Source organism: Belonocnema kinseyi, chromosome 8, assembly GCF_010883055.1.
Source record: "Belonocnema kinseyi isolate 2016_QV_RU_SX_M_011 chromosome 8, B_treatae_v1, whole genome shotgun sequence".
NCBI classification, from domain to species: domain Eukaryota; kingdom Metazoa; phylum Arthropoda; class Insecta; order Hymenoptera; family Cynipidae; genus Belonocnema; species Belonocnema kinseyi.
Genome location: NC_046664.1, coordinates 37,228,574 through 37,246,943, shown reverse-complemented (window position 1 = coordinate 37,246,943; position 18,370 = coordinate 37,228,574). Strand labels below are relative to the sequence as shown.

General features: G+C 30.5%; 1 protein-coding gene across 1 annotated transcript in view; it reads right to left on the bottom strand.

Moving 5' to 3' along the window:
* Positions 1-16,192, bottom strand: part of LOC117178443 (midasin) — a 34,023-nt gene extending 17,831 nt beyond the window's left edge. Inside the window, exons 1-3 of the mRNA XM_033369869.1 lie at positions 16,044-16,192; positions 11,013-12,079; positions 414-6,479 (exon numbers count right to left, since the gene is read on the bottom strand). Coding sequence (XP_033225760.1) covers positions 414-6,479; positions 11,013-12,079; positions 16,044-16,192 — 7,282 coding nt within the window. The remainder of the gene's footprint in view (positions 1-413; positions 6,480-11,012; positions 12,080-16,043) is intronic.
* Positions 16,193-18,370: the final 2,178 nt, after the last annotated feature.

Genomic DNA, 18,370 nt, shown 5'->3' with positions numbered 1-18,370 from the left:
GCAAAAATAAAACTTTTTATTCAAGAATATTAACTTTCTATCCAAAAGAATGAATTTTCAACAAATGACTGAAATTTTTAACAAAGACCTTAATTTCAAACGAACAAAAAAACACGAATTTTTTTAACAAAATAGTTACACAAGGCCATATAAGCCTCCATTTACAAATAAAGACTAATTGTTACTCAATTTTATATTGCAATTTAAAAAAATTAAGCACGCTCTCGAACAAATATCCTGACTGAAAAAAATTTCCTCACATTTCCAAGTTTTTTCTACGTACATAAAAGTTCCCTGGCAATTCCAGGTTTGCCCGGTTTTCCAGGTACAGTAGACACCCTGATAATTAATTATTCTTTTATGCTTGATAAATGAATCAAATCTAAACTTTAAAGACATTCTGTTTTATTTACCATTCAACACTTCGGATGAATATCGTTTGACGGTCCATCCACTAAGTGGTTCCTTCTTTGATACCTCCTTATCAATGAATCTCCAATAGAGAAGCAATGCTAATCTGTGAGCATCATGAACACATTTATCCTTTACTTCTCTCGTAACAGCCCGTGGAAGTTGAGGTACATCCCAAGGTAATCCGTCATTCGGATAATGGAATTCGAATAAAGAAACTTCCTCTTTCAATTTTTCACATACGTCAATCTTCTTTATACCCGCGTTCTCAATTTGTTTCACGAGCCATTGGTTTCTTAAATCAACATCATTCTTGGAAGATTTTTCATAAAAGTCCAATAACAAAAATGGCAACATTTCATCAATGGTAGTACTTTTGATATCTTCAAGATGATCCAAGTAAACAAATTTCGTCAAATCTTCCAATGTTAACTTTTCATTGTCAAGTTTATTGTAAATACAGTAACTAAGTAACACTCCTTCTTGCTTTATGGATGCGAGTTTCGAGTTTTCCAAACAGTCCGCTATTTTCCAGGTTATTGTACTCAGGTCAACAGATCTTTTCTCTAAATCAGTATCCTTCAAATTATTCAACGATTCCTGAATCAAGGATACAAGTCGTTCTTTCGTTTGCTGCTGAGTTATCGCTCGGGCTTTCAAGTATACATCTTCGCAACTAGTCTCGAAAGATGGTACTAAAGGAAAACCTCTTGAAATTTGCTGACTTATCAAAAACGCCGACTGGAGTAGCTGAATAACATTCAATGTCTCTGTCGTTGATACATCTTGCGATATTTTCTCGTGAATTTCGAATAATGTATCTTGATGCTTTTTACTCACAAGACCAAAATTGAATAACATTGATCTTACATCGAGTTTGACACCAGAAGAAGTTTTTTTCGTATCGAGTAAGTAGATTTCTATTCCTCGATTTCGCATTGCCCTCGAAATCTCTCCGTACCTTGGATCCATTGTTAAGAAGAGCCTGAAGTTTTTGTGTGGTTTAATAGTCATTATATTTCCGTCAATTCCAGTGCCCCGTTCGCCTATTGTGAGAACTCCGTTCGGTTCCAATAAACCATTAAGTCTGTCCAACAAGGCTGGACTGCAAAAGTTGACTTGATCTACCAAAAGCCAAGATCCATCCTGGAGACACTTTACGAGCAAACTGTCCACCCATTCGAATTTGCCTCCGGCATTTAAGCAACTCTCCTGTTTTACAATACTCAAAAGAGTATCCAATTTATCTGCTATTTGATCCAGATCCTCCAGATAAAACCCTAGTTTTTTAGTGTCATAAATGAAGCCGGACAACACTTCGAGCTTTTGTAAAAAGAGTTCAGTTTCCATACTAGACGTCAGTGACTCGTAATCGTCAAAAACTGTGTTCCTAACATCTTCTAGAAACCTGTGGTAGGTTCTGACTTCCTCAATATTGTCCTTGTTTAGCTTTGTTTTCAGAATGTCGATTACCAAATTTTCTGTTTGTTCAAAAAGTTGCTCAAGATGTCTATTGTAGTCAGTTTGCTCAAATCCACCCAGAATTTCGTTTGTGTCCATCGCAGAGTTGACGACTACAGTTTTTAATTTCTGCCCTGCCAGTTGGCTAATCACTCGAACAACGCTGCTTTTTCCACTGCCTGGTCCTCCGACAAGAATCGACATCCAGTTCATGTTAATGCACTGCGCAAGACTCTTCAGAGCTGTCATTTGATCACGCAACAGCAACATGCCCTCTTCATAAACGGATGATTGATTTCGATTCAAAATTGTATCACCAAAATATAATTTGTCATTCGTGACATGGATGATCGGTTGGCTAGGAGGAAGAAGATACTTATCCACTGGAAATACTTCTTTGTATATCTCGCGAACTTTTTCTTTATCAGCATCAGTTCGCATTCTGTCAACGTAAATCAATTCCACAGAAGAGCCGGGATTATAAAACATGTCACTCTCATCACAATAACTTTGAGCTGAAGAAATAGTTGCTTCACACCATCTGATAACGTCTCGCAAATTCATTTCCCAAGGAGATCCATTTATACCCCAAAGGATACCTGCTTCCGTCGACATTCTTGAATTAAAGTCAACCATCTTGTGCACCAAATTCTGCGGCAATTCTGGGAATTGAGAGGTGGTTATGAGTTTTAAGTCCTCCTCTGTTAAGGTACTGACGTAAACTTGTGTAAACCGATTCAAAAACGATTTCGGCAATCCTCTCCTCGCTCCTCCCTGCCTCATCGGATTCTGGCAAGCAAAGAATTTAGTTCCTGGCTTGACGAAGAATGTTTTGCCAAGTTCTGGGATGAATAATTCTCCGCGATGGTCGAAACAGGCATTCAAACTCTCAAGTACGGCCTGCGAAGCTAAATTCAATTCGTCCAACAAAATCCAATGACCAGCTCGCAAAGCGCGCAAAAATGGTCCATCTCTCCAGGAAAACTCACCTCCTTTGCCACCTTCTACAGGAAGATCCGTTCCAAAAAGGTCGCAGACATCTGTTTGATCGCTCAAGTTAATTCTGAACAAAGAATGTCCTGATGCTTTAGCAACTGCAGAAACCAAACTTGTTTTACCAACTCCTGGACTTCCTTCTAATAAAATTGGCTTTTTTATCTGCATGGCTCTCAAGAGTTTCAGCGTATTCAGTTTGGTTGTTGGTGCTATAAATGTGAATCTTTCACTATTTCTGGAATAGTCAGGACCTTTCTCAATGAAGAAGGGCTCAATACCGAACAATTCTTCTGTTTGGACTTTGAGATCAGCAATGGCTGTTAGCTTTTCTATACTTGGACAAGTTCCCAGTAAGCTTTCTATTTGTCGGGTCAAAAATTTGAAAGCACTGTATTTAAATACCTCTAACTGATTGGAACTGCCTGAACTTGTATTAGAACCAAGTCCATCCGTATAAGTTAGGCACGCTCCCTGCAAAATCGCATCTTCCAAAAGCAACTGTTTACCTCCTGTCGCAATATTAATAAAATTGACCCAACTGAGTATATCTCTTGTGCTAATAATGAAGTTCTTGAAGAGTTCAGAGGTTGCGATCCAATCAACAAAGTTCAGGATACACAGAGCGATGCTTGGTTTTTTCTCGGAAAGGTTTTTGTCTAAATTGTGCTCGATTATGATCTTCAAATCGTCTCGTTCCGTACAAGGATGACACCAAATTTCGGTAAATCTGTTTCTCAGTGCAGGAGACAGTTCTTTCTTTCCATAGTCGCCACCAGGATTCATTGTACCAACGAAAAAGAGTCGTTCATTAGCAACAATTATGCTATCTGTTGTATTCGGATTCGTTAAATCAATTCCTTTTTCAGTCAACACGAGAGTACGTTCGGGTTCTAATAACGAATTTAATCTCTCAAGTACGCTATCATCCGCTAATGATATTTCATCGGCTAAAAACAAATCACCGTTTGTCATTGCGTGAATTAAAGGTCCATCAACCCACTCGAAGAATTTCTGATTATCATCATCAGTCTGGTTTCTTACTGGTCTCAAATTTCCAAGAAAATCTGAAGATTCGGTGTGCATGTGACAATTAACGACATGTAGTTTTTGCTTTTGCATAGCAGCTACTAATTGGCATACAGTTGTTTTACCACAACCTGTTTCTCCCACGAGTAAAACTGGTTCTTTGAACTGACAAGATTTTCTTAGTAAAACAGCCATCCTTCTCAGATGGTAGGTCCAAACGATGTGCTTGAAATTGGAAATGTCTTCATTTTGTATTTCTTCAAGAATATGTTTCGTGACAGTTGACGTGGTTTCATTCAGAGTGAATAGATCGTGCGGTTTAACAACGCGACCCAGATGTTTTTTAATAACTTCCCTTATCTCAGCTTCTTCCTTGGGAAGACGAACTTTGGCAGCGAGTACTAAATAACCTTCGTCAGCTAAATGTTGTCTCCAATCGTAGAACTGTTCACCAACATCTGGTGCCAGACGGTACCTTTCACCCCATCGAAACAGATCTCGCAAAGTTATAAAACCTTTCTTACCCGCAAACGCTGCAGTCGTTTTTCGTCTAATCTGAAGATCTTTCATCACATTAATGATCTGTTTGCAAGACGATTTCGGCATATGGCATCTTTTTTCTAATATTATTTCTAATTCCTCTGGAGGTATTTCGTCGAAATGAAGCTCAACAAATCTGTTTCTGAACGCTCTTGAGAGGACTTTTCGCCCTCCGTAGAGTCCTGGAGGATTTTGAGTGGCGAAAAGCATAAAGTTGTCATGAGCTTTCACAACCTGTTGCGTCTCTGGTATAAACAGTTCTCTGTTGTCATCTAGAACTCGATTGAGTGCCTCTAAAACATCGCTGGGTGCTAAATTCAATTCGTCGAGAATAATCCAATATCCTTTGCGCATAGCTTCAACTAATATACCTTCTCGAAAAATTAGCTTCCCAGTTTCGTCAGCAACATAACTACCCACATATTCTTGCAAGTCTGTGTGTTCGTGATTGTTTATACGTACACATACGTGACCAGATGCTTTAGCAAGATAGGTAATTAAACTTGTCTTCCCCACAGAAGTATCTCCTTGCAGGAGTATTGGCATTTTTCCTATTGAGACTGCTCGTACAATATCTTTCAAGTTTCGTTTAACGGAGGATGTCAGTATGTAATTTTTAGGTTCTTCAGGAACCGCAGTTCCTTCTGGAACCCAGTACCCTTCGAAATTAATATATTCCTGGCCCTGATTGCTCTTCGGCTTCGGAATAGGTGCGCGAATTATAGCTTCTGGGCTTTTATTCAAAATGCTTTTAATGATCATATTTTGTACAATCGGATAGGACTTGTGATCCAGCTGAGTCAAGAAACTTAGACAAAAAGCTTCGTATAAAGATCGCAAACTATTTCCACAAGGATTGGAAGCTGCGATGCTTAAGGCTCTGCATAGTGTTCTTAAACTGTAATGTGGTTTATTCATGGTGCCGTCATTTAAAATCATGTTCGCTTCCTTGTGCAAGCTCAAATAAAATTTAACAATCGCCTCGTGCTTAGATATTGGTAGGTTTAATTCTCGAAGATACGAGTCTACTAATAGTTGCAAATCTATTTTTGATGTTAGTTCATCGACGTAAAATTCGGTAAATCTGTTCCTAAGACCGACGGGTAGTTCCTTTTTACCAACGTCCGTCGCTGGATTCATGCAGGCGAATAGAGTAAAGTCAGGATGTCTTTTAATTGAATCTTCATCGCCTCTTTCTAATAGTGATAAGGAGCCGGAAGAACCTTCTAACAATGCTGACAAGCACTCTAAAGTTTCCGCGTTGGCTAAATTAATTTCGTCAAGTAGAACCCAATAGCCTTTCTGTATAGCTTTAACGAGACTTCCTTCTACAAATGCAAAACCTAAGGATAATCCTGCCTTCGCTTGCGACGAAAGTTTTTCTAATTTTAAAAAGAGCTTCTCCCATCTAATCAACAACTCACTCTCTTTATTGTTGGCGCCTTTTTCTTCCATGTTTTGCAAGCAATCTTTTAATCTCTTTACAGCTCTTACAGTGCTTACTGTCATCAATTTTAGAAGATAATCCCATTTTTGTTCTTTATAGCACTGAGCTAAACATGCCAAGTATTTTCTATTGGGCTCGACAGCGAAATATGATCGAAACAGTATTTCGAACTCTTCTCTTATCGGTTTTATTAAAAATTTAAGATCTACTGGTTTGTATCCTCCTAACAGATCAACGCTTTCGCTTTGTTGATTCATATTAATGACTATTAGAGTGTTGCCCGTACTTTGTGCTAGATATTGTATTGAACTTGTTTTTCCAGTTCCTGTTTCACCCACAAGCAACACTGGCTCTTTTTGAGCTACACAACAGGTAATGCGTTCTAACAAACAGGCAGAGGGACGTGTGAATGAAAAATGAAGTTTCGTTCGTTCCATATCGGCGTAAAGAAGCTTCTTTCGAAGTAATTTTGCGCGACCAGCTACGAATTCTTTTTCAGATGTAATTAAAGGCTTGTATGTTTGACAAAAGGTTTCTGCTTTGATTTTATTAAAACCGAGCTTGTGACCGACAGCTATTATAAGGGGCCGTCTTTTTTCTGAAATGGAAATATAAATGAAAGCGTATTAAAGTATAAAAGTAAATTAGGCATGGGAAAATTTATTTTTCAGTTTAATTGCAGTAATTTTTTAAGGGCATTGATGTCACAACGAGATAAAGATATTTAAGCAAATTATTATATCACTATAGTCTTCGTTTTACCGAAAGCATTTTTCTGTATCTTGAGGTGGCATAAAAATGTTGGGAGAATTTCACTATTTGGCCGAAGAAAAATTCGGGTAAATGTAATTTCAGTGAATTTAAAGCTAGGATGAAAACCCTTTCAATCATGAAAACTTTATATAATGATTGTTAAAATCGACAAACATAGATCCATTGTTAATTGCTGCGAATTTTAAAGAATTAAAATCTAAGCGTTACTTTAACCTTTCGAATAAACCCTGGTTCAAAATGACCCAGGACTACTGTTCTGATCATTAGGCTATTTCTGATCATTATCTAGTGAAAATTTAAAAATTTAAGGTTTTTTTCGAAAACTGATTCTTAAATCGTTTTTTGTACACCCTAACTTTTATTTTTTCATACTACTTATGCCCCGATAAATTTAATTTGATATTTTAAAATTAGTTATTAGATATTAGGTTTTTTGTAATTTAGCTTCAATTCAAGGTAAAAACTGACATTTTTATTCAATCTTAAGGACCCAATCGCTGCATTTCTTTTAAGAAGGATTTTGTATAACTGTTTGTTTCGTTTTCATTGAAAACTTTTATTTATAAATATGTAGTTATTATTTTTGTACAAAAACATTTTCATAAATAATTAAAATGTTAATAAAAATCAATAAAACAGAGTTGTGAATAATATTTCAAGTAATAAAATCAGCCTCTAATCATTAGGAATAAATAAGAATTGTAGAGTTTTTGTACAGCGAAGGCAATACCATTCGCGTAAATGCCAAATCCAGGGTGGCCGATTCAATCGATGAAATAAATTCCCGGTTTTTTCTTGGTTCGCATAAATTTTTCACGGTCAATGAAATTAAAAAAATATAAATCCACGTTATCATTTTCAATGTTCTAAATTAAAAAATTAATCAATGAACTTTAAAATTTTCAAAATTAAATAATTTATATAAATTTTAAGCTAGAAACATTAAATATTGACAAATTGAAAATTTTTTTATCTGAACACTTCTTAAATTAGAAATTCAATTATTTTCTTTTTAAATAGTTTAAACATCCTTGGAAAGCTTCAAAATTTTATTTCAAAATCTTGAGAAATCTAGAAGGTGTTTAAAATTTGTTTTAAATTTAAAATTATTTTGGAAATTTTTTCAGAACTTCTAAATATCTGTCAAAATGAATTGAATTTTTTCCACAATTTTCAGAAAATCCTGCAAATTTTAGAAAATTTCTTTACAATTTGGATGTATAAATAACAATTGAACATTTATTATTTGTAGGCGAAATTTGAGTAATTTTAAGAGAAATGCAGAAGTTTTGAAAAGATTCAAACTTAATGTAAAACTTGAAATAATAGCCTGATATCAGACAAAATGTAGATTTTCGCAGATTTTAAACAAAAAAATTAGATTCTTTTCAAGAATTGTGAAAGGCTTCAAAAGAATAAACACAATTTCTTAAGATTCATAGGAAAAATAAAAAAAACTTTTAATTTTGAAAAATTATTTTAAGAGAAAATTTAAAAAGTTTTTCAAACATTTAAGCAAAATTTTCTAAAAAGATTCTAGAAGATTTTAAGAAAACTTTCTAAATTTGCATGGCAATGTTTTATCTTTTTAAAACTCCTAAATATCTCTTAAAATTACTCAAATTTTTTCTACAAATGTTAATTTGTAAATTATACATAATTTAATGACTAAGGCTTTCAAATTGAAACCGTTTGAGTTTTAACGTTAAAATCAGAAAATTCTAAAATTTAGAACTTTTTATTACTTAAAAAACAGATCAATTAAATTTATTTATTTGTTAAATAAAAAAGTTTTTTATTCAAAATTTTCAACATCAAAGTCATTTTCCGGTTTCCCGGTCCAGCGGCCACCCTGAAAATCGAGAGCTTTTACAACTCAAAGAAGCGGTAATCTGGTTATTATGAAAAAAATTTAATTTTAATACATGAGTTAAAAAAAGTATATATCACAGCGATTCTGTAGTTCAATTTTGGGGTAGATATGAGTCCTTTTTGAAGAAACGCGGAATTTTTTTAAAGGGGGACATTTTTTTTAACAGTGGTATAGGCAAAAGTTAATATTTTAAAAGGAGAGGGAAGGGAATGACTGATCCCTAAAACAATGAAATTTCGATTATATGCAGATTTTGGAGCTTAGAAATTCAATAAAATGCACAAAAGTGTGAATAATTCGCTAATATGAATTTTCTGAAAACCCGAAATTCAGGTAAAATAATTTTTTAAACATTGATGCAAAATTTAAAGTATTTTAAAGTGTTTTAACTATTTAAAAATTATCGAAAAATGAAAAAAAACTATCTACGAAAGAGTCGGTTTAAAAAATCCAATAAAGGGCTATGCCTAAACTACTTTAAGTATTTTTCTGAAATTTTGAACCACGTATATCCCTTTGTCAGGGTCCGTGAGAACTCACCCCCCTTCCCCATATCTTTTGTCATTTTTCCCCACTAAATTTTTTTTTTCTGAATTTAATTAGGGGTCATTCAAAATTAACGTAAGTCGATTTGATTGGGTAATTGGGTTTTTGGTAGAATCTTACCGTTTCTTATGAACTAACAAAGTAATTCATCTTTCAAACAAAAAGTGGAATTACCACAAAAATAGATGAGTTTCAATAAAATAATGCAATAGTTGATATTTAAATCAAGAAAAGATTTAAATTTTTTTTGAATTTTAATTTAACCAAAAAGGACAAATTTTTAACAAAATAGTTGACTTCTCAAACAAAAAAGATTCACTTTCAAACAAAAAGTTGCATTTTTAACAAAAAAAATTCCGTTCTGCAAAAAAATTAATTTACATCAAAATACATTAAATTTCAACCAAATAGTTCAATTTTCAATCAAATTATTGACATTTCAAGCCGAAAAAAGGAATTTCCTACAAAAACGTGGAATTCTCAACAACAAAAATTAATTTTCAACCGAAACTGATTAATTTTTAACCAGGCAGTTGTATTTTTGACCGAAAAGGTGAAATTGGTACTGAAACAGACGAATTTTCGAAACAAAAAGATTAATTTTTCAACAAAATAGTTCAATTTTCGACCAAAAATATTTGTTAGTCAAAATAAGAACAAAAAATCGAATCAAATTCTTTTATTTTCAATTCAAAAAACGCGTTTCTAACAAAATTGTTGAATTTTCAACAAAATAATTTAATTTTTAGCCAAAAAGAGAAATTCTTAACCAAACATTTAATTTAATTTACTTAATTTTCCTGGTTGAAGATTCATAATTTTATATGAAAATTCATTTTATTTTGTTTTGTTAAAAATTAATTTCTCACAACTGAAAGTTTGACTATTTGTTTGGAAATTATACTGATTGGTTGAAAATAAATTTGTTGTTGTTGAAAATTCATCTTTTTGGCCTGAAAATTCAACAATCGGCTAGAAATTCAACAATTTGATACCAAATTAAACTGTTTGGTAGAAAATTCGTTTTTTATTTGTGGAGAATTAATTTCCTTAACCGAAAATGTAACTATTCCATTTTTGATTTATACATTATATTTTTAGTTAAAAACTTATTTTTTCTAGTGGAAAATTCAACTATTTGGTTGAAAATTTATGTATTTTATTGAAAATTCGTTGAAAAGTAATCTTCTTTTCGTTAACTCCAATTGTTGTTTTATTTAAATTAAATTCTCTTTCTTGTTGAAATATCAACTATTACATTTTTTGTTAAAAATTCATATTTTTAGAGTTTTTAAAAGTTTCTTTGAAAACTCAGCTCCTTGGTCCAAAACATAATTTTTTTGGTTGCAGATTCATAATTTTGGATGAAAGTTAGTTTCTCTAGTTAGAAATTAACTTTCTCGTAGAATAATCATATTCTGGGGTTGATTTAAATATTTTGTGGAAAAATCTTTTTTTTTTAATTGAAAATCCAATTTTTTAAAGAATAACTGCTTCATTTTTGGTTAAGAATTAATCTTTTTCAGTTTAAACATTCAACTATTTAGTTTGCAATTTTTTCGAAACGAGAAAAATATAAACTAAACATTAATCAAGTAAAATTTGGACTAGAAAGCACATCCACGGTTGACACTAATTTGTTGAAAATTTGTATTTTTTTGGTAGAAAATTAATCTTTTGGTTGAAAGTTGAACTAATTTGTTAATCCATAAGAAACCTTAAGATTTGCCCCCCTCCCCGCCAATCATGCGAATTTTTTTTTTTAATTCTAAAGGAAAAGTAAAAAAATAGTGGCATTAGCGGACAATATGTGAGAAAATAGTGCTTTAAAAAAAAATTGTAGTAGAATTGTGCCATCAATGAAAAAAAGTGTAAAATAGTGTGAATACTGTGGTGAGTTTAAGGCTTGAGTAATGCATTGAAATTAAATTTACTTACCCTCATCAGCGACAGCGCAGCAAAAAATGTCAATTGCATCCTTAAAGAGGTATTCCTTTTTAGTATCAGACATCGGCCCATCATAATAAACAACGGTCCTAGAACACCACTTGATCAAATCTCTTGTCGAAATCAATCTTCCACTTCTAGAAGTCAACGTTTTATAGTCCAAATCATTTTCTTCAGCCGATTGAAATAAAGTGAAGACTTCCACCATTTTCGAAGCAACTGTATTTAATCTTGGAAATAGAGTTTCTATGATTTGTATTAATTCCTCCTTGGAGAATGATTCCATATTTACACAACTCCAGTGTTTTGCAAGCATGTTTGATGCAGTTGATACGGGTTTACGAAACCCGGTTGTAGATGAGAATAATCTTTGTGTAACAAACAACTGGAATCCACTTTTGGCATGAATCAAATCTCGATGTCCCGGAACAGATAAAGTTCCTGTTTCCAGTAAACTACTTAAGGTGCTTGCTACATCTAAAGTGGCGCTGTCAATGTCTTCCAAAAGTAGCCACTTTCCAGTAACCACAGCTCTTGTCAGAATACCAGGCTGCCAAACAAATTCGCCCGGAATTTCGGTGCATCGATATGTACCCAACATTATTTTTGAATCTGTTTGGTCACCCAACTGAACTCGAATAAAATCAGATTGACCTCGACCAGTGACTTGTGCCAGATACTCGATTATACTGGTTTTTCCGCATCCAACTGTTCCTTGAACGCAGACACATTTTCCTGTAGCAACTGCCAGAGCCAAACTACGTAAATTCTCCTCCAACGATGGGACGGGTACGAGGGAAGATTGTAACTTATCTCGATTATTGTTCAGAATGGGTAATAAAACACCAGAAACCGAAACAACGGATCTTGTTTTTTCTACTATAAGATCCACTTCCTGGGACGCAGTTTCAGACACAGAGACAGCTATCTTAAAACCTTGTTTTTTAGACTCTATTAGAAATTTGTCTACGACTACTGAATCAATTACTGACTGAGCACATTTCAAACGCAGGGGTTCAGACATATCTAAAATAATTCCGAGGCACTTCCATGCAATCCTGAAATATTGTCGAGGAAACAAATAATTGAGGCTGATGTATAAAAAGGTGTGTAAGAATAGTTTATTATTTCTTAAAACAAAAGTAATTTAAGTTCTGTTTAGAATTGAATTACTTTTCAAAGAAAAGAAAAAGTTACCAAAAAAAAAAGAAGAGTTATTTGAGGAATTTATTCTAAGAACTACATTCAGACAGAAGCATAGTGAGTCAAAAATGTTTTTCTGGAAATATTAGTCTAGGGCTTACAATTCTGACTTGATTTTTTATTTATTCAGGGTGTCTACTAATTTTCGCCCAAAAAATTCTCGATTATTTCCCGATTATATATATACATCAAATTTCCTCTTACTAGAAAGCACGAATAAAACGCATTTGACATAAGGTTTTCCTTTGTGAAATTTTATGTATTGTGATATCTCATAATATTCAAACAAAATAATATATTTCTAATTTATCTTATATAGTAGAAATAAATATAGTAAATTACAATTTCTTTACATATTTTGCATATGATGCCTTAATTATTTGCATGAATTTGTTAAAAAGTCATAACTGTTATTTTATATAAACATATCTTTATTAAACTATTATTGGGATTCTAATTGGTAAATAATTCTTAGATATAATTTTAAATATATTTGGCATTAGCGATTAATTAATAATTAATTATTAAAGAATAATTACAAAAAATTACCTTCAATCTTTTATTATGACAGTTTAATTATAATTACATATGTTTATAACATAGGTAATGTAAAATTCAATTAGTAAGAAAAAAATATTTATTATGGTTTTTTGTAATAACTATTCAATCATTAATCAATAATCAAATGCCAATACCAAAGAAATTAAAACCTATATCTTGATTTTTTGTTCCAAATCCTAAAAAATCTACAATTTGTTTTAAATTACTTAAGAGTTAAAAATTTTGTTGAATCTTTTCAAAACTTTTGAATATCTCTTAAACTTAATTGATCATTATTTTTGAAAAACATGAATTTTCAACCAACTAGTTAAATCTTTACCAAAAAGATTATTCTTAAACCAGTTGCATGTTTAACTAAAAAAGATCAAATTTTTATCAAAGAGAAGAATTTTCTACAAACCAGTTAAATTTTTTAATCCGAAAATATGAATTTTCAACTAAAAAGTTTCTTTTAACCAATATAGTTGAATTTTCAAGAAAATAGGTGTACTTTCTACCAAAAAAGACGAACTTTCAACAAAATAGTTACATTTTCAACCAAGAAGATGAATTCACAACTAAAATTATGAATCTTCATACAGATTTTTTTTTACAATGCAGTTTAACTTTTAACCAGAGTTCAATTTTCAAAAAAAAAATGCATGATTTCTCAACTAACAAATTCCCATTTTTTACCAAAAATGGATTAGTTAAGGTTTCAATTCAAAAAATTAATTTTTAAACAAAAAAATAAAGAATTTTCAACCAAATAGTTACATTTTCAAAAAAAAAAACTAATTTTTAACAAATTACAGTTAAAGTTAACCAGATGAGAGGAATTTCCAACAAAATAGTTGAATCCTCAACTAAAAATGATTATTTTTCAACCAGTTACATTTTTAATCAAGAAAGGTAAATTTTTAACGAAAATAAAATAATTTTTTACAAAATGGTTTAATTTTTTAACCCAAAAATATGAATTTTCAACATGTATTAGCAGATATTTCAAACAAACCAAAATTTAATTTGCAGTAAAGAACAAATTAATTCAACGAAAAACATGAATTCTCAAGGAAAAATGTAATACTCAATAGCCGATAATACCACTTTAACAATTTTTGATTTTAAACAAAAAAGAGTTGAAATCTTACAAAAAGAAGGATTTTCAAACAAATAGTTGAACTTTTAACCAGAGTATGTTACAATGTTTTAATGGACAATTTTCATAAAAAAAAGTATTAAGCCTTTTTTTACAACCTTCAAGAATACCTACATTTTTTTAGATTTTTAGAACTCAATATTACTGCAAGATCTTAGTTTTAAAAAAAATTAATTTTCAAACAAAAAAACAAGCATTTTCAACAAAATAGTTACATTTTTAAAAAGAAAAATGAATTTTTAACAAATTAAGTTAGTCAACCAGAAAACAGAAATTTCAAACAAAATAGTTGAACCCTCAACTAAAAATGTTTGTTTTTCAACCAGTTACATTTTTAACCAAAAAGATGAAATTTTTACGAAAAGAAAAAAATTGTATACCAAACGGTTTAATTTTTTAACCCGAAAATATGAATTTTCAAATGTAATAGTTGACATTTCACCAAAAAAAATTTAATTTGGAGTAAAAAGCAAATTAATTCAACCAAACAAAGACGAATTTTCAACGAAATAGTTGAGTCCTTAAATAAAGAAGATTCATTTTCGACCAAAAAATTTCACTCTTAACCAAAAAGAAATAATTTATAACGAAGAAGATAAATTCTCTACCAAGGACGAATTTTTACCGAAAGAAGTTCATTTTTAACGAAAGAGATGAATTTTCAACTAAAATAATAAATCTTCATAAAAAAAACTGAATTAAAAAAAAATTGTTCAACTTTTATGCACGCAGTTGAATATTCAAATAAAAAACATAAGTTATTGAAGAAAAATGAATAGACGATATTTACAATAAAAGAGATTTAAACTTAAAACCAAAAAGAATGGAATTATTCGAGAAAAATATTAATTTTCAACAAAATAGTTTCATTTTTAACGAAAAGAAAAAGAATTTTTAACGAATTAGAGTTGAATTCAATCAGAAAAGTCTACTTTTCCACAAAATAGTTGAAAAAATTTCAAAATAAAAAAATGACCTTAAAACTTTTCAGATTTTTTTCAGCATTTTTATAACTCTCAAATTTTCTTTAAAAATTACTTTTTTAAATAGAAAATCCTTTATCATTTTTTCATGAATCTTAGATATTTTTTTGTTCTCGAAACTTTTCAAAATTCTTAAAAAGCTTAGAAATTTTTTCAGGAATCTTAGAAAACTTACATATCGTATTAAACGTTTTAAAACATTTTCAAATTTCTATTTATTTCTTAATCTTTTTTTCCTAAAAATTCTTGAAAAATCTCGCATAACATTCTAAATTATCTGAATATCTTTTAAAGTGATGGTATTTTTTCCCAAGATTATTACAAATTCTGCATAATTAGAAAAACTATATTAAAATCTTTCAAATTATCTTTTGTTATTATCTTGAACCCTTTTGAAATTCACTTTCCATACATTTTTTATTTGGATTCTCGGCTATTTCTCAGATTTTCTGGTTAATAGGCACCCTGATTATTTAACAACAAAGGACTCCGCACAAAATAAAGACTATTTTTTTGTGCGGCGTCCTTTGTACTTTTTTACTTAATAAACCCTCCCATTTTATTGAAAAAGTTCATATTTATTTAAAACATAATTAAACCAGTAAAGATACTACTTTCAAATAATATTCAGCAGGTTACATTAAAAATAGTTTATTTGTATATTAACTATTAATGAGCAAAAGTTCTATTTCAAGATTAAAAATACTTATAATTTTTTAATTACACAATGCTTAGTTACCAGTTTAAACAAATCCAAAGTCTGGCGTCAATATTTATTAAGTGCTTGAAAAAATTGTATACACAAATTTTTCGTTGATAAAGAATCATAAGGGAAGGATTTTGATAATTAATTAAAACTTTATTCAGCTGAAAAAAAGGAAATCGATGGGCTGAAAATTGACGAAAATCTGATTTTATCAAATTTATTTAAATAATTAACCACTGTTAACACCTACTAAACCTCCGTAAATGTAAATTATTTTAGACAAATTTAAAAATAACTAAGCATTTTTTTGGATCTTAATGAAATTTAGTCTCCAATCGAATTTTTTTTAAATATCCAAAATTTAGTTGCTATAAAGAAACAATGGGATAATTACCAAACAATTTAAAGACATAAAGCAACATAGGACTTACCATTTAACTTTGTCGTCAAGATGCGTCAAAAATGGATAAAATTCTGACCACTTCCATTTGCGCTTAAAGTGATTCGGTTTTGCTTTCAATATATTGAAAGATGCAATCACTAAATCATAATCAGATACTTCCACCGAATCATCTTCCATTCTTTCCGCTTTTTGTGCTGAGGATGTTGCATTTTTTCTCAGACAACTAAACGGGGCTGGATACAACTCAAAATAACGTAACGCAAATCTGAAATCGATAAATTATTGTTTATGGACTTTTAACTGCAATATATGGCTCTACGAATATTTTAAATTTTCATAGACAATATAGTACCCACTAAAAACATCTGCGATAATAAAAATCTACCAAGAACTAAGAAATTCGTCGCATGAAAAAGTACGCTAAGTCCACTTGTTGAAATTCTTCAGTTTATTATTATATATATATTTTTTTTTATTTTCATATTTCGAGCGTGAAAAAGATTTGTAAGATATTTTTTTTATTGTGAAATTCAGCTTACAAATAATAACAATTGTTACTTAAAATTTTCGATATTAATTCAGTTTGAGGAGTATATTGTTCCATGTCCATAAAACGGATTTTTCAATTAGAAAAAGACGGAGAAACACAGGAGATAAATTAAAATTACATTTAAATATTTGATTCTGAATACAAAGCTTTTGATTTTAATAATCATCTTTAATGCACGCATTTATTACCAATAATTCCTTGGCGATCTGTACATTTCGTTTTTGAGGCTGGACATTTTCTATTCCGGTCTCGTGATAATTTAGAAATATCGACAAATTCGAAAATAACGTTCAAAGTAGGATTTTACATATTTCTAAAAAATAAGAAGTTCTGATTAATTTCTATGATTCAAGTGATTAAAAAAATACAGCAGTAGAGAAAATTATTATTCATTATTCAGTTCATAGAGGTGAAGACACGTAAAAAATTGATTTTTAACATGAAATATAATTAACTAAAATTTCAAATCAATAAGGATATCATTTTTTTTATAAAAATACAACAAAAAGTTGGAATAAAAAATAAATTATTATTGAATTAGTATAATAAATTAGATTTTTTACGTGAAATCTTCTGACAGTTTTAAAATCTTTTTCAAATATTCGAAATCTTTTGAAATCTTCTAAACAAATTTGAAATCTTTGAAATGTTTTGAAATCTCTATAAAAACTTGATGAAATCTTTGAAATATTTATGAAACCTTTGTATTAATTTGAAACTATTAAAATATTTGAAATCTTTTTTAATTTTGGCAAAATCTGTGAAATCCTTGTGAATTTCTTTAAATATCTGAGAATTCTTTCTTTGCTATTTGTTTGTCAAATCTTTTGTGTTCATTTGAAATCATTAAAGTCTTTTGAAATTTTCACAAATTTATTTAAACCTTTAAAAATTGTTTAAAATCTTTTAAATCTGGTGCGATGCACCTCTTTAGAAATCTTTGAAATTCTTAAAATCGTTTGAAATACTTATGAATTCTTAAAAATATTGTTAAAATCTTTTGCATTCATTTAAAATAATTAAAATATTTAAAATCTCTGTGAGATCTCTGAAATCTTGCATACATGCATATTTCAAATCCTTGAAATCCTTTCTAAGTCTTTGAAATTCGTAAACTCTTTTCGAAACGTTTAAAATCCTTTTAAATATTACACAGGCCCACAAAAAAAACAAAAGTGTCTGTGCAATTGACCAGACCTATATATTCTTATGTATTTTTCGACGCTGAATCCGAATTTGCAATAAAAAAGTAGGGTCCAGCTACTTTTTTATGGGGTTTTGCTCGAAATACCTCATTTTTTACGGTTTTTTCATGGTTTTTTTTAAATAAAAAAAGAAATAAAGAAACATTTTTTTTTACTTCAGAATCGAATTCTACGGGAAAAAATACATCGAAAACCATGTTTTGATTTTTTTTTTTACAAAAATTTCAACCCACCATACGGCGATGAAAAGGCAGAAAATCGCGAAAAGTGAAAATTTGCTTCAAATTTGATTAAAATGACATTAAAATCAAGTTTTACGATTCAAAACCGATTTATAAACATTGAAAATACTTTACTGGGGGTTTTTGAGGTCACTGATCACGAATTTTAAGTCATTTTTTTCAAAAAACAACTCCTAGTCGGCGTAAGTGGACAATAAATGTGATAAATTGATATTTTTTTTCAAAAAATCGATGTTTAGTGAAGAGCAAGGAGAACGGTTTCACCAAGACTTGAAGGAATTTGAACGCAGATTTCAAGGACGATGGGGTATAAATATGTTGGCAGATTACTGCTGGATGATGAAGAGAGAAACATCTT